The sequence below is a fragment of the Puma concolor genome, chromosome A1 (assembly GCF_028749965.1).
Source record: "Puma concolor isolate L17-30 chromosome A1, mPumCon1.1.hap2, whole genome shotgun sequence".
Lineage (NCBI taxonomy): Eukaryota > Metazoa > Chordata > Mammalia > Carnivora > Felidae > Puma > Puma concolor.
Window position 1 is genome coordinate 217839713 of NC_141667.1, and position 17494 is coordinate 217857206.

Here is a 17494-nt window from a genome sequence, read left to right on the forward strand (position 1 = left end):
TGATGATTTCTTTTTGGCCTGCTTATATATTTGCAGCATTATAACAGTAAATATATGACAATTTGATCCACTGAAGCGTGCAATAATTATTTTCTAAGACATAGTTTAAGGGCTAATAGACAATTCAGAAGGGATTCATTTGACATTCTAAGAAGCCACTGAATCTGGAATTCACAGCTTGGTAAATTCACAACTAAATGCGGAAGAAGTGTGAGGCATTAGTGTTCTTTACTTACTAAATTCATTTTCCTAAATGTTATCTTTTTTTTTTCTTTAACGTTTATTCATTTTTGAGACAGAGAGAGACAGAGCATGAACGGGGGAGGGTCAGAGAGAGGGAGACACAGAATCCAAAACAGGCTCCAGGCTCTGAGCTGTCAGCACAGAGCCCGATGCAGGGCTCAAACTCACGGACAGCAAGATCGTGACCTGAGCCGAAGTCGGCCGCTCAACCGACGGAGCCACCCAGGCGCCCCTAAATGTTATCTTTTTAAAATTAACTCAAGACTTGAAAAACCAGACCTTAGGCTAAATGTGGACAGACATATTTTAGAGAACCGGCCTGTTCTAGGATGATGTTTTTCATGTTCTAACCTGAAATATCCCAAAACATTTAGACTATTATCTTCTCTCATCTTTTTCCTCCTCCTCGTTCCCCAGCTAATTAAGACACGGGAGGTTTTGTTTTTGTGACGAAATTCATCGCCTCTTTAAAATTCAGCAAGGTTCGGTAACTGGGAGGCAGTAGACTTTTGCTTAATTCTGTAATATGGATTATACAATAGTGTAAAGCCTTTTTAAAAATTTATTTAATGTTTATTTATTTTTGAGAGAGAGAGAGAGAGACACAGAGCATGAGTGGAGGGGAGGAGGGAGAGGGAGACAGAGAGTCCGACGCTGGCTCCAGGCCCTGAGCTGTCAGCACGGAGCTCGACAGGACACGCGGCTCGAACTCACGAACCATGAGATCATGACCTGAGCTAGAGTCAGGTGCTTAACCGACTGAGCCACCAGGTGCGCCTATGGTGTAAAGTCTTTATCTTGCTTCCTTGCTAGATCCGCCTGGGCGTTTCCCCCTCATTATTTTGGCAGGATAGGAAATAACTGACTGAAGAGTACTATTGAAACATTTTGACCTTCACTATATACCCTTCAAAATGTGAATGGACAATTGGACTTTGTGTTTCTAATTGTCTACAGATGTACTGTCCTGTAAGTCAAAAGGAAAAAACTCTTTATCATTATGTTTTGTTTGTTTTTTTTTTTAAGTGTAAATTGGGTAATTGCTTCCCCTGCTGGTCAAATAAACCTATAAATATAGCTGAGGGGAGGTGATTTTCCTTGATAAAGCCATTATGTTAGAAATATATGTTAGAAAAAAAATTACCTTATATTTAGGGAAATAGCATAGCCTTTCTGGCTAACCAGAGGGTAATGGACAAAATGCAAAGCGTGTTTTATAGTACACCCCAATGGGATAAGACTGAATGAGATTTTATGAGATTTTATGCTGTGAATAATCTGCCTAAAAATACGTTATCTTTTGCTTCCCTCTCTCCCCTCCTTTTTTCTTGAAAGAACAATTTTTTAAAGAATTCTGTCCTTGAAGCTTCTGAAAATTTTCAGTTTTATATCAAAAATCTGTGATTCCCATAAATTGCAAAAGGATTTTTCTTGTGCAGTCATACACAGACTTACAAAGACTTACTGTAGATGTCAATAACATAACTTCTCTCCAGAGAAGGAACATTCCCACTATTTCTTCCCTAAGGACCCTCCACTCCTATCACCAGTGTGACTATGCCTGGCTGTGAGTCCAATAGCATGATTTAATCTCATATATTTCTAGAAATATATACTATTAGTATATAGTATATATACCTATATACTATTTGTGTGAAGGCTCTTTTAAAAGAGAATGGAGGGGCGCCTCTCTGTCTATCTGTGCTCACGCTCTGTCTGTCTCTCTCAAAAATGAATAAACATTTAAAAATTTTTAAATTTTGGGGTGCCTGGGTGGCTCAGTCTGTTAAGTGTCCGACTTCAGCTCAGGTCACGATCTCGCGGTCTGCGAGTTCGAGCCCCGCGTCGGGCTCTGGGCTGATGGCTCAGAGCCTGGGGCCTGCTTCTGATTCTGTGCCTCCCTCTCTCTCTGCCCCTCCCCCGTTCATGCTCTGTCTCTCTCTGTCTCAAAAATAAATAAACGTTAAAAAAAAATTAAAAAAAATTTTTTTAATTTTTTCAATGTTTATTTTTGAGAGAGAGACACACACACAGAGTGTGAGTGGAGGAGGGGCAGAGAGAGAGGGAGACACAGAATCCAAAGCAGGCTCCAGGCTCTGAGCTGTCAGCACAGAGCCCGACTTGGGGCTCCAACTTGTGATCCGTGAGAATGTCATGACCTGAGCTGAAGTCGGACACTTAACCGACTAAGCCCCCCAGGCCCCCCAGTGAATAAACGTTTTTAAAAAATCTTAAAGAGAATGGAATGGAAGGATACTTGCTTATTTGTGACTCGGTTGAGGCAAAGAAAGATAAAGATTTCATTGAAAGGGTTTGGTTGTCGGTACTTGGGACTGATCAGATACCATAGGAGTTGGGAAAGTGCATGCAGAAAGGCAGAATTATTTGCTGATGCAGTGAGGGGCTAAAAGTGACTGGACAACTCTCTGGACTTTCTAATTCTATAATTATTTCCTTAGACTTGTATTTCTCTGCAGATGTGCGTTGTGGGTTATTTGTTTTGTTTTGTTTTTAAACACTAAGGATGTTTCTCAAGGAATTTTATGTGACTTTCTGGGCCAGGAGTGATGCATCAACAGCCAGCCTGGGGGTGACGCCTTTGAACACCTCATGTTAGCCTGTCATGTCACCTCCCTTCGGCCAGACAGCTGAGCAGTCCCGCGGGCTCATTGCATTGTGCACTCAGCCTCTGCAGAGGCCTGCTTCATTCCCTTTTATCAGGAGTGATTTTATTCCTCTTCAGCAAGTGATACTCGTTTAGCAGCCTCGTGACCTTGGCAGATTACCAGGTCACCGGAGGATTTTTAGATGAGAAGAGATTAGAGGGCAGTGATGCCCTGTGTTCTGCATAGTTCTGTTCTTACGGGAGCCCTGAGGTTTGAGGGGACTGGTTAATGGTGAATTCTCATCTGAGTGAATGTGAAACCGATATCTGCAACGAGGCTTTGCTGCCTTCTAAAAGGGGGAGTGAGGGGCGCCTGGGTGGCTCAGTCGGTTGAGCGGCCGACTTCGGCTCAGGTCATGATCTCGCAGTCCGTGAGTTCGAGCCCCGCGTCGGGCTCTGTGCTGACAGCTCGGAGCCTGGAGCCTGTTTCAGATTCTGTGTCTCCCTCTCTCTGACCCTCCCCCGTTCATGCTCTGTCTCTCTCTGTCTCAAAAATAAACAAACGTTAAAAAAAAAAAAAATTTAAAAGGGGGAGTGAAAGGGGAAGTTTTTGCAGGTTGAGAAGAGATGTGGGGTATCTGAAGAGTTGATCCCACTGGGATCATTCCTAGCCCAAATATATCTGTGGTTGTGCCTTTCCAGGAGGGACCTGCCGGGATTGGTATGTTTGTGGGAGCATCCTGGGGTTCCAGCCATGAGGCAGAGAGAGCCACGGCATGTGGAGTGTCAACATAAATGGGCTTCAGAAATTTCATCCAGCACTTCCTGATCCCTTACTTTAGTCCCGGCACTCTGCTTGGCACCAGAAGGATGGAGTGAATGAGAGCCTCCCATCTAGGAGTTCACAGGCTTCTAAGAGAAGGCAAATGTGTGCACACGTGAATGCGGTAATAGATTATCCACAGGACCACCAAGGAAAAAGGGCATTCTCTGTGGGTGTTCGTTAAGAGGGGGACAGTGGGGGAAACCTCCACAAAGGTTTCAGAGAAGAGAGAGCCTTGAATTAAATCTTGAAGGATGCAGGTGGGACAAGAGGACGATATTGGGGAGGGGCACACCAGGCACGGGAAGAGCCGGAAGAAGTTTGGGACTGAGAAACCCTTGGCACACACTGGCGGCTGCAGTCGGTAATCACGTGGCCTGGGGATGCAAGCAAGGGCTTTCAGAGAGGTGGCGCTGGAGAAATCCATCTGAACCGTAGCTGCTGGCCCTTGCTGTGGAGTCGGGGACTTTACCCCATGGGTTTCTGAGACATTGCTGTTGCAGATGTCTAAGCTGGTAAATGATGCAGTGAAATGCGCACGCTCCGGCAGCTCTGTGAAAGGTGGATCTGAGGGGCAGATCAAGGAGACCATTATAGTGCCCAGTGAGATGGAGTGTTGGTCTGGACAGTAGAGTAGCTGGGGTGGGGGGTGGAGAGCCGAGCAGAGCTTCCAGAGAAAGTGGAAGAGTGGGATTAGGGGAGAATAAGATTATAAATCTCTTAGTTTTCATTCTGCACTCGTCAAGAGGCGGTTCCAGTCAACTGTTGATAGGATATTAGTCTTTCAGTGCAAAAAAGACATCATCCGCATGCCCCACAGTCTTGGAAAATGTACCGAAAGGTGTTCAGGTCCACAAACTTCCCAGCCTTCCAGTCGCAAATCCATTTTAAATAAATAACGCATCCAAAAGATGCATTCATAGTCACAGTTTTTCACTGTCAGATGTGTGTTTGGTAAATAGGATGTGTGACATTCTATTTCGAGGTACTGTGGGATGGTGGCTTCACAGGGGGCGGGCATTTGTTCCGAGTGGTAACTGCCTTGGACGCCTGACTTAACCTCCCTGAGCCTCATTTTTCTGACTGTAAATATTAAGCTGCTAATACTGCCTCAGGGGTTCGTGGTGAGAATTAAATGAGACTGAAGCATATGAACGCAGCAGGTGCGAGGCCGGCAAAGGAGCTCCTGAATGCTCCGAATATCCTTCCTTTTCTCTGTTTGTCCTCAGTGTTCAAAATGCTGCACTTTCCTTTTCTTCTCTGTGCTAAGCCTGACCTACAGACCAGGATAAAAATGTACCCGAGTAGTTAGTTGCCCTCATATTTAAATTCCTTAAGGAGGCACCTGGGTGTCTCGGTCGGTTAAGCGTCCGACTCTTGATCTCAGCTCAGGTCTTGATCTCAGGGTCGTGAGCTCAAGTCCCGAGCTGGGCTGTGTGCTGGGCGTGAAGGCTACTAAAATAAATACATAAATTCCTGAAGGAGATTTCACATGGGATGCTTGATTTCCTGGAAAAAGATGCTTATCATTTCTGCCTTTGCTTTTGATGCAGGACGTCAGCTGCAACGAGATCACAGCCCTGCCCCAGCAGATAGGTCAGTTGAAAGCTCTACGGGAACTGAATGTCAGAAGAAATTACCTTAAAGTCTTACCACAAGGTAAAAAGAATAAAATAGGAGATGTTCATTATTATTATTTTTTGGTTTACTTTTGTGAAGAAGGCAGTTTGTCTAGTCATGTTTGTGTATGCCTAATAATATTACTTATTATATTAATATGAATTCTGTGAATTTCACATGCAAATGACAGAAAAGTTAATATCCAACTTTTCATTTTAGTCAAGGGGTACAGCAACACTATCATTCCCCTGTATGAGACTGTGTGTGTGTGTGTGTGTTAGTTTGCTCGGGCTCACATAACAAAGTACCACAGGCTGAGTGGTTTACACAACAGAAATGTACTTTCTCACAGATCTGCAGGCTGGAAGTCCGAGATCAAGGTGTCTCCTGAGAGCTCTCTCCTTGGCTTGCAGATGGCTGTCTTCTCCCCATGTGTTCACATCATCCTTCCTCTGTGTCTCTGTCCTAATCTCCTCTTCTTGAATTTTTTTTAAACGTTTATTTTTGAGAGACAGAGAGAGACAGAGCACGAGCAGGGGAGGGGCAGAGAGAGAGGGAGACGCAGAATCTGAAGCAGGTTCCAGGCCTTGAGCTGTCAGGACAGAGCCTGACGCTGAGCTCGGACTCATGAACTGTGAGATCGAGACCTGAGCCAAAGTCAGATACCTAACCTAGTGAGCCACCTGAGTGCCCCGAATCTCCTCTTTGTATAAGGATACCAGTCATGTTGGGTTGTGGCCCACTCAAATGACCTCATTTTAACTTTATTACCCCTTGAAAGTCCTTACCTCCAAAATCAGTCACATTCTGAGGTACTGGGGGTTAGGACTCCAACATAGGAAATTTGAGGACACACAATTCATAACAGGAGTTGTTTTTGGTATGGATGTGTGATGTTCTGGAACAATCAGCCAACACTTTAGGTCATATGCTTGGTCTTGTAGACCCAGCTATTAGGATTTCTGGCTTTGCCTATTTGGTAGACCTGGTTAGGCACCACCCACTGTGTACGGAATCTATGCTTCAGGTGAGGGCACTGCCCCTGATGAAATGGTAGTCGGACTAATGTCACTGGCAGTTTTAGTGAATTTCTCAGAGGCCAGAAGCAGGGATCCTCCAGACTGTCAGCACCGAGACTGGTTGCCTGCTCAGACGTCCCTACTCGGGAGCCAGACTCAGGCGAACCCTTCCCTGCGGCTGTGGGCCTGTCCAGGATGTCCCTCTGACATATTGTCTTTGAGTTCAAATAAAAAGATACAGTTGTTCAGAAATGGTGCACCATTAAGAACTTTGACAAGCAGCTCTGTAGATGGTGGTGGATCTGAATTTCAGATTTTGGGCTTCTTGTTCAGACTTGAATCAGAAGGAGTTGAGGAGCAGTGGAAGGAACACTGAATGCTTTCCCAAAAACATGCTCTGGTTTTCAAAGATCGTATTCATTTCCATCAGTTCCATTTAAGGCCCCTGGGCATACCCAGTTTCAAACATATATTTAAAAATACACATCAGGGGCCCCTGGGTGGCTCAGTTGGTTAAGCGTCCAACTTCAGCTCAGGTCGTGATTTCATGGTTCGTGGGTTCGAGCCCCGCGTCAAGCTCTGTGCTGACAGCTGGGAGCCTGGAGCCTGCTTAGGAATCTGTGTCTCCCTCTCTCTGTCCCTCCCCTGCTCATGCTCTGTCTCTCTCTCTGTCTCAAAAATAAATAAACATTAAAAAAATCTTTTTTAAATATACCACAAAGCAAAAGCATATATTTGGAAAGAAAAGCTAAGACATTTGGTTAATCTGACACTATTGCAGCAAGTTGAGAGCTACCTGATTTTTTCTGCATTTCGATCTTTGGCTTGAAGGCAAGCCAGTGAAGCTCATAGAAGGGAAAGAACTTTATAAAATGCACTGTGCTTTTATGGATGGGACATTTGAGTGCCTGCCTGCCACCGTCACCTTGCTTGTGCATTTTTAAAGAAGGAATGTTATGGGGCGCCTGGGTGGCTCAGTCAGTTAAGCATCAGACTTCGGCTCAGGTCATGATGTCATAGTTTGTGAGTTCGAGCCCTGCCTCAGGCTCTGCCTCAGGCTCTGTACTGATAGCTCAGCGCCCGAAGCCTGCTTGGGATTCTGTGTCTCCCTCTCTCTGCCCCTACCCCACTTGCGCGTGCCCGAGTGTGTGCGCTTTCTCTCTCTCTCTCTCTCTCTCTCTCTCTCTCCCTCTCTCTCTCTCTCTCTTTCTCTCTCTCAAAAAAAAGTAAATAAAAATTAAAAAAATTTTTTAAAGAAACAAAGTTAGAAACCATCTCAGCACAAAGATGTATTACTTCAATATTTGAGATGACTTGGTATAAAAACATTGTTTTTTCATTCTGTCATTGTCCAATGCATTTTGATTGGATGACATTGTTTTTCTTGGTTTGAGCAAGTACCAAGGGGAGAAACTCTTACTAACAACACATTTGTAAGCATTTAACCTTTCATAGCATTAACGGAAACTTTTCTTTACATTTAAGCTCTCATGCTAATCATTGACAAATCATTACAAATCCCCAAACTCTCATTTTCAAAAGAAAAATGTAATGGAACCATGGAATGGTTGCCTTTTGTAGTTTAGAAGCAGGTGAAAAGTGTGTCCACACAACTTGTTCTCCCCACTTCCTGTGCTCCTACCTTTTTTTTTTAATGTCTTTTTTTTTTTTTTTATTTTATTTTCGAGAGCAAGAGACAGAATGTGAGTGGGGGAAGGGCAAAGGGAGGGAGACACAGAATCCGAAGCAGGCTCCAGGCTCTGAGCTGTCAGCACAGAATCTGATGCGGGGCTTGAACCCACAAACCGGGAGATCACGACCTGGGCTGAAGTCGGACACTTCACACACTGAGCCACCCAGGTGCCCCCCTATGCTCCTACCTTGAAAGCATTCCTTTCCCTGGAAGAGATCAGTTACAAATTTCTATCCTTTTCATAATTATGTTTTCTCAGGTTTAATATTTTAAAATCTACTCAAAGCTAAGGCTTTAGTTTACTGGAAACTTTTTTTTTTTTTTTTAAGTAACTTCCTGAATATCAAATTTCTTTTTTGCTTCACTGGGGAGAACTCCATTAACAAAAGAGCATTGATGGTGCTTGCAGGCAGTGAATTTAAGGACTTTCCATATTTACTTGTTTTTCCTCTTTGAGTACCCCTCCCCATATGCTTTCAATCTGAGGAGGGAAAACTAGTCTGTAGCCTTAATTACCCAATCAATTTTGTGGTGGTTTTACTACAAATACTACAACCAGGAGACCATACTTTGTTTTTTCTAGGACATGAATGGACAGAGGTAAGATTAAAGGAGTCACTCATTGACCTTCTTTGCAACAAAGGGTTCCCTGGGATTTTTTTTTCTTACCCCCTTTTTCTGCCCTGTTTCTTCTTTTGACCATGTCTGGGCTGGTGTTAGCACTTTCTCCCCGCCATTTTCTTGTTGTGAAACTGCCAGGCTCTTGTTTTCCTAAACTAAGATGGTAGTTGTGTCCCAAACTACAATTAAAGGGAATAGTTGTTGTAAAAGCCATTCTTACTTTATTTATTTAAGTTGCCTCTCCTCCCTCTCCTGCTATGACTTCCAGGATCTTAGCCCTCAGTCTTACTTAAAAGTCTTCATTTCCAGTGGCAAAGAGTTGAAGAAAGAGTCCAGTTACATTTTGCTACTAATTTGTCAACCTAAGTTTAGTGAGTAAAATTAACTGTCTTAGAGATGGATTGATATCACTACGGATACAGCAAGGGGATATTCCTTTTGTATATAAATCTCTCTAATTCTTACCCGGGTTTTAGAACTAAACTGTGAAGCGAAAGAGATCTTACTTTCCCTTTTCCTTTGACTTTTTTGATTCCATGCTGTTTTCCACCTTCCCCTCCTCCCTCTCTCCTCCACCTTCCGTTGCTCACAGAGCCTTCAAGGCAACCTCCAGGACTAGTAGGGGGTGAGGCAAATCACTTACCCTGCTCTTGAGGGTAGGGGGTGCGGACTGGGTTTGGGCAGCGAATTATTCGGGGCAGTTTGCAAACTACACTTCCTGAGTTTCTCTTGCACGGCCGCCTGTCAGGAGCCGAGCTGGGGACCTGCCACGTGGGGTGCTCTGCTGCCTCTGTTCTAGCACTAGTCCCTCTGTTCTAGTCACTAGCCTCGTGACTCCTTGTGGAGTAATTCACATTCGCTAAGGCATGAAACAAGGAAAGTCCCTTACACGCCCAGATTGCAGTGAATAGGAGAGGAGATAACCGGTTGCTAAGAGCATCTTTGTTTGTGGAGCTTGAAGTGGCATAGCTGAGTAAAGTGAAAACCCTAGGGCCTACTGGGAGGAGAAGAGAAATTGTGTTCATGCTCACTTCAGGTCACTTCGTCTACGGCCCACTCATCCTCCATTTTGGAACTCCCTGTGTCTTCCAAAGCACCGTATTTCACCCCTTACCAGGTCCCATAACAAACGTGGCGAGGCCCCTGCGGACCGGAACCCGCTGGAGTGTCCCACACAGAGAGACCTTAGTGGTTTGCCCCGTGTCACTCTACTTCTCTGGCGTGGCTCAGCCTCTTTGCTCTGCGGAATATATTTGACTTCGTTCCTTGCAGCTGCCAATGTCGGTTGGAATGCTTGAAATTACTGAGTGTTTACTGTGCCACTGGGTGGGGATTTTAAGCTAAATATAATGTTCTGTCTTGTTTGTGGAGCTACAGAAGACTTTTAAAAAGCAGCAGAATGGAGCCTCATCAAATCAGGATTACAGGGTCCATTGCAAAATTCCGAATTCAATAAAATTTAGTTTTTAAAGTGGAAGTAAAAAAACCATGAACGTATTTCTTGTAACTAGTTCTGAGGTTATGCCGGTCCAGATACATTCACTGGATAAGAATATTTTGTAATTAGCACATTGTTCGTATGCTAGCAGCTGAAGTTAAAATATAAACATGACTGATGTGGTGTGGCTTACGTGATTGTTTTGCTGGAAGAGAGGGCTTTCTGAACAATAGATATTGTAAATGTCAAGTGTGTCCGGCTTCTATCAGAACTAACAACAATTTAAAATTATTGGGCTCCCAGTGAAAGATTTTCCCTCCCCTTTAGTAAAACATGTGACACACATACTTCATATTCCTGATGCCTCACTTGCTTTGATTATGCTAAATGATAGTTTTCCTTGTAAGCAGAAAATTAAGTTTTGAATGTTAAGCCGTTTAATCTTGTTGCTTTCTGAAATTGTTCTTTTTCTTTCTTTCTTTTTTTTTTCCCTCCCCTGTTCTTTAGAACTAGTAGAACTTCCCTTGGTAAAGTTTGACTTTTCCTGCAATAAAGTGCTCGTGATTCCCATTTGTTTTAGAGAGATGAAACGGCTGCAGGTATTACTACTTGAGAACAACCCTTTGCAGTCTCCTCCAGCACAGGTGAGGGCCCGCAGCAAAGCGGTTTCAGGGAGAAATGCTGTCAGTGGTGTGGGGGGGGGGGGCGCGGGGGCGGCAACTCTGGGCAGAGCCGGACCTCTGATCGTCTGCTGAATTCACACTGTTTTAGACTTGATCACAGTCTCTGAAAGATGAAACCATGGGTGAATCCGACTATGGTACGTTGTCTTCTGCTACATAGAGTCCGTTTACTAGCATTTAGCTCACTGTTCTGATCGCTGCAGTCCCAGAATTACAGGTGTGATTATGGCGGCATTTGTACGGTCATTGGAAACTCCTTCGTGGAGCGTGTGGCTTAGACTCAAGGAGGAATACATGCCTTACATTACTGTGAGCTGCGAAATGGAGTTCAGACATTTTCAAATATGATTGTCGGTTTTTCAGAGATAAGTTTCGAATTCAGCTGTTAAACCATGTGGGAACAAAGTGAATGCTTCCAGAAGTGGGATGTTAAACCATGTCGGTTACCTGACTTCTATATTTTTTTACACTATTTAGACTTAAACACACTTCTGTTAGAATGGTTTTCTATTCAAAGTAGAATCTGGAAGAAATGGTTGCCTAAATTCTCGTATGTTTTGGAGAGGCCAAATTGGGTGCGTATTGTTAAAGTGTTATTTTAAATGAAAATACACAGTCAAATGTCTAGGGTTTACATTTTGTTTTGCCGTTAAAAAACGTTAAAAATATGTGTTATTAATTTCTCCATAGATATGCACAAAGGGCAAAGTGCACATATTCAAGTATCTCAGCATACAAGCATGTCAGATGAAGACAACCGACTCCCTGTATCTCCACACGATGGAGAGGCCACATTTACACCAGCACGTGGAGGACAGGTGGGTGTGACTGCAGTGGCTGAAAGCCCCTGTTTAGGATTTGTTTAGGCCAGAGTGCACCGGTTGGGTGGGTAAGTCCAAAAAATCCCTTGGTCTCTCTTAACCAGCGCAGATTTATGGTGTGGATAACCTTTCGGCATCTTGCAAATCTTACCTTCCCTAATCTAATCAATAATCGGTCTTTCTTGAGGACCATTTGTGTGTTATAATGCATATATATATGTATCTTTATACATGCAATCCATAATATAAATATGGGTATTTTTTACTTATCAGTTAAAACACCCATAAAGGCTCAGGTATGCTTTTTTTTAATTATTAATTTTTAATATGCCACCAGAACATTGTTAAGAAACACGACAGGTTTTGTGTTGTAATTGTCTTTTTAAAAATGTGGTGTGCATAGTTTTTGCCATTTCCTGTTTGGAACCGATGTGTTGGAATCCTTTCACATGCCCTTGGCCTTTTTGTGGCATAAATTGGGCCTTGAATTTTCAGAGAACAAAATTCCCACGCTGAACACATGTATAGAAACACAGGCTGTTTTGAGAGGTCTTCATTGCAGAGACCTTTCCTTAACTTTTTACTAAAAGAGTAAACATGGTGGCTTAAAATCTCAGGCTACCCTAAGGATCGCTTTACTTAATGCTTAAAATATGTATTCATTATATTACTTTTATAAACATCAATTTATTTAGTCACTGGGTAAAAGGCTTACAGAATTATTGAAAGTAACTATAGAAAAGTTAAAAGCCTCTTGTAACGTAAAAGGTAAAAGCAATTAGGTAGTTTTTGCTTTTCGTACACTGGAATCACTAAAATGAGAACATTGTTAACTGTTTCAAAGAACAGGCCCCTTGGTTAGAGTATGAATTTATGAAACCCTGAACGCAAAGAGTTTGTCTTCTACTCTGCTTAGACAGAGTATCTGATTTTCATGAGGCCCTTGTCTTAACCTCCTTTAATATTGGGCTGATTCGTTGCCTTATGGTAGTAATAAAATTTGTATAGCAGAGTCATTACTTGAATATAAATTGATGTATCTTGTTGTGAACTTTGTGATTTCATTTTTTTCTAAATGGATTCCATACCGATGGCATCTATCCCAGCAAGAAGGATTCTGATTCGGGCGTTGGAAGTGATAATGGAGACAAGCGTTTATCTGCCACAGAGGTAAAGTTCGTGATTAGGTATTTTTCCTTCTGTGCTTCTAGCTGGATTTGCCTGCATTCCTGAACTCCTCTGTGGTAAAGGGCATTAATGCATCTATGTGAGAAGGTGTGATTATGTTTGTGAAAGCAATTTGAAATCCAAGTGTTATAGAAATATGAGCCGCTGTTAGTTTTTTCTGCATCTTTAATATTTTGTAAATGTCTCAAGGGTAGAGTCCCTATCTTCTTCCCCTCCCACCACACTCCTGACATTATCTAGAATATTCGTTTTTTTCTTTAAGTTGATTTCTTTATATTGAGGGAGGGAGAGAGAACACACATACATGTGTGCGCGCACGAGCCAGGAAGAGGCAGACGGCGAGGGAGATCCAGAATCCTGTGCAGGCTCTACCCTCTCAGCTGGGAGCCCGACATAGGGCTCAATCCCATGAACCGTGAGATCATGACCTGAGCCGAAATCAAGAGTCAGACACTTAACTGACAGAGCCACCTGGGTGCCCCTAGAATATTCTCGAATGCTTCATAAATATTAGGAAATGACTAAGAGTGGTCTGCAAGTACCCATGAGGCATTTTTATAGATATGTTTGTTTCTAATTGACAGAATAATTTGGGAAAAACATTATTTGCATGGATAGATGTTAAGGAGTCAAATGTGCATTGCATTTTAGCAGTGTACCCACAGGAAGTGCGATCTTGAATAGCCAGAGTTTTTATAGCAATATTTGTTTTCCTGAAAGTCTTCGATTGTGTTTTTTTCAGATGGTTGGATAAAAGTTTGGTTACTTGTAAGCCAAGAAGCCACACGAGAGCTTCCTAAAGTGGTTATAAATAGCTCAGTTAGCACATTTATCTCATTTATAGTTAGATTCCCCGAAACCTTTCACTAATATACCATTAAGTGGGGTTTCTTGAGCAGGGGAGCTAGAAGGGACAGCTGGTGGAGGGATTGGATGTATCATCAGTCTTCCCTTTTGAGGAAATCTATTGAGATTTTGTGGTTACTGAGTTTTGAAATATAATTCTACTCTTTGAAGATGTAATTAATAGGTCAGTTACCCCATTTAAGGAGTTCTCCTTTGTACTCTGTGTGACTCCAAGAAAGTGCCTTTTGCCTGTTCTCTTCAGGTGTTTGAGGATTAATGTGTAGCTAAGATATTGCATTTTACTTCCTACAACATGCTTTATAAAGCAATGTATTAAAAAATTAGGATACCTTAAAGTCTTTCTAATACGGAACATTTCGAAAGGAGTTTGTAGGGAGAAAAAGAAGGCCAATTTCAATAAAAGAAAATTACTCTCATGAAGCCACATGAATAGTTTACTGTGGTTCCCTGGGGGAGGAAATACTCAACACATTACTTTATAAGTTGTATTTAATTCAACTCCCTTAGCTTTATTAAAACTCATAAGTCCCCTGAAATGTCCCATTGTTTCAGAAATTACTCACCCTCAGCTTATTTTCTACGAAGTTAAAACAGACTCTGCTTTATCCTTTATCTGTTTTTTAAGGATAATTAAGTTCATTAATAAAACATCACACAAAGAACCTCATTATCCTTTTGTTCTCACTTAATATAAGTAGGAGGCTAAAATCATTCTAAAAGGAGGCCAAGGGTTTATTCTGTCCCTTTTAACTAGATGCGTATCTTTGGAATTTTGCTAAGCTTTCAAGAGAGGAGGAGGGTGGAAGGAAGGACCACAGAAAGGATTTTATATTTGACAGTATTGAGTGCATGAATCTTCCCTCGGCGTTTTTGTCTGGTCTCACACGGCCGCCTCATTACCTGAGAACACCTCCAAGAAATTTGTAGAAGGAATAGCATTCTGACTCCTTCTCCAGTGTAGCTTTCTCTTTTCACTTTGTTTGGCAATTATGTTGTCATCTCACCGCTTACTAGGGTTTATCTGACTCCCCACTTCTGTCTCCCTGTGGTATTTGCAAAGCACATCTCACTCCTTTGGCTGTTGCCATTGTCTGAGTACATTTAGCGTTTGTCTCTAGGAAGTTTAAAACGTGTTTTTCTGAAGATAAACATGCAACAAAAAACTGGCGGCTGAATGAATATCTGTTTACTGGATGAAATGCACACTTGTTTTGCACCGGTTTCTAAACGATTTGTGCATGCGTCCAAATGTAAACAAACACTATCCTGAAAGTCACGGCTTCAAAAATTGAGGAACAGCCCACAACTCCCTGAAATGTGTTCTGTGGAGGTTCATGATCCCTGTGATTTGGAAAGCTTTTTACTATATAGGAACACTAAAATGGAGACATACGAAAGTCACCGAGGCTCTGTATTTCACTTGTGACGGAATCCTAGATTATCTGAATAAACTTCATCAGCTACTGTGAGAAACTAGCGCCCCAGAGACAACTTACTTTGAGTACTGAATTGAAGCCTTACTCTGAAAATTGCACGGAACACATTTCCTTTTAAGTACTACAGCCATTCAACACTTTCATATATTTGACGCAGCCTAAATTCCTATATTCTTCAACCTAAAACAGGGAAATAAACCGAAGCTTAATGTTGCACATAAGATGCACTGTAAATAAATGAGGTATTGTCACAGATATTGTCTGCTTTTTTAAAAAAATTTTTTAATGTTTATTTATTTTTGAGAGAGAGAGAGAGACAGACAGCACAAGTGGGGGGTGGGGGGGAGAAAGAGACAGAGACACAGAATCCGAAGCAGGCTCCAGGCTCCAAGCCCCAACATGGGGCTCAAACCCACGAACCTGGAGATTATGACCTGAGCTGAAGCCAGACACTTAACACACTAAGCCACGCAGGTGCCCCCAGATATTGCCTGCTTTTTGTGACGAGCTGCATGAAACCCTAATGTAGTTTGGGAAATTGGTGTTGTCGTCAGATCTCAGAGTATCATTGCTATTACAACGATTGGTTGGCCTTTGGGCCACTGTGATATTGACCATATTTATAACATCACACTATATATATTTACTATTATTCCTTTGTTCTGTCAGGTATTACATAGTCCTTCTTAGTGCCCTGACCATTGCTCTTAGGTTGGAAAATGCCATCAGGTACCTGACAAAATTTTAGCTCAAAACATGTACAGAGAGACACTTGAGTGTTAATTCAGTGAGTTTTGACAAAGCGAACACACCCATATTACCAGCTGCCCGTTCAAGAAACAGAGCTTTACCAGTACCCCAGAAAGCCCACTCATGCGCCCACCCTCCAAGCCAAGAGTAGCCGTTATCCGGACTCCAAACACCATGGATTAGTTTTGCTGGTTTTTGAACTTACGTAAGTGGAACCATGCTTTGTATCTGGCATCTTTTACTCAATATTATGTGTTTGAGAATCACAGTTTTGTTTTTTGTTTTTTTGGTTTTTTTTATCACATAGCATTCTCTTAATCTACATTGAGAGCTCTTGTCCCTGGAATAAAGCAGTGCACTATTCCTTTTTAGCCTTCTGATGAAGACACGGTTAGCCTCAACGTGCCAATGTCCAATATCATGGAAGAAGAACAGATCATCAAGGAGGACTCGTGCCATCGCCTTAGCCCAGTTAAAGGTCTGACAATGAATGATGGGGAGAAAGTGCTTGTTTTTAAGTTTCAAATGCTATGTTTGCAATCTGTCCCGATAGGGCCTTGATGATAGCTAATGCTTATTGAGCATTTCCTGAGCACCAGGCTCTTTGCTCATCTGTGAAAGTGAGCCCATTTAGAGTCCAAAACTCCGAAATTTTAATCATCTCCATCTTACAGGTGAGACAGTTTAAGTAACATGCCAGTGATCACACAGCTAGCCAGTAGTAGAGTTGTTCTCGTTTTGAAGATTTATATAACAGTCTTTAAATCCACTCTTGGAAAGAAACTATTGCTATGTAGACCTATTAGACAACAACAGCCGTGGTAGCACATGAAATCCCCAAATCTCACTGGCTTACCACAATCCAAATCAAGTCTACACGAGAGTTAGTGATTGGCAGGCAGCTCCCCTCCAAAGACCCACGCTGCTTTCATTCTGAGATTCCACCATCTTTAACACAAGACTTCCAAGGTCCTATTTTAGGGCAGAAGAGGGCTGAACATGGAGGTTTGCTCACAAGAGGTTTTTAATGGGCTGGGCCTAGGAGTGCCCATCTCTTACAAGCTAGGCTCGGACATATGGCCACTTCTAACCACATGCGAAGGGAGGAAATATAGTTGAGATGTGTGCCTAGGAATCCACTTGACTTTGGACACGATAGTTGACCTTAATTCTGTCACCTATAAGTGAGATGGTTAGATTAGGAAATATCTAATTACCTAATTACCCATGGTCTTCTGTAGCTCTAAAGTTCTGTGGTTCTCTAATAATCATCAAATGATCGCTAAGCACTTTATGTCCTGCCCACCTTGAAAATCCTAGCAACGTATTTCATAAGTTGGTGGAAGCCCTCAGTTGATTACATTAGGGCAGGGTTTTGATTTTTTTTTTTTTTTTTTTTTACTACTCCTATTTGTTCAGTGACTGTTAAAGAAAATCCTAAAATTCAGTGTTTGCTGATTTTTAGCACATGATTTCATGATATGTGAATAATAAAGAACTAGATTAATATGCAGATCATCTCCCTAACAGTTTGAATATGCTCTCATTAGTGATGGGGAGCTGTGTGAACCAACTAGCATTTGCTTTCACTTTATACCTTCAGGTTTTTTTAGTTTAGCACATAAGTTTAGCATTTATGTTTATCTGAGGTTATGATTGGAACCATACACTCTCCAAAAAATATCAC

General features: G+C 42.2%; 1 protein-coding gene across 3 annotated transcripts in view; it reads left to right on the forward strand.

Annotated features, from left to right (window-relative positions):
* Positions 1 to 17494, forward strand: part of LRCH1 (leucine rich repeats and calponin homology domain containing 1) — a 202574-nt gene that overhangs the window by 134171 nt on the left and 50909 nt on the right. For all 3 annotated transcript variants that reach the window (XM_086711855.1, XM_086711856.1, XM_086711857.1), the window contains exons 4-8: positions 5225 to 5330; positions 10570 to 10706; positions 11436 to 11563; positions 12673 to 12736; positions 16180 to 16285. In XM_086711855.1, coding sequence (XP_086567981.1) covers positions 5225 to 5330; positions 10570 to 10706; positions 11436 to 11563; positions 12673 to 12736; positions 16180 to 16285 — 541 coding nt within the window. The remainder of the gene's footprint in view (positions 1 to 5224; positions 5331 to 10569; positions 10707 to 11435; positions 11564 to 12672; positions 12737 to 16179; positions 16286 to 17494) is intronic.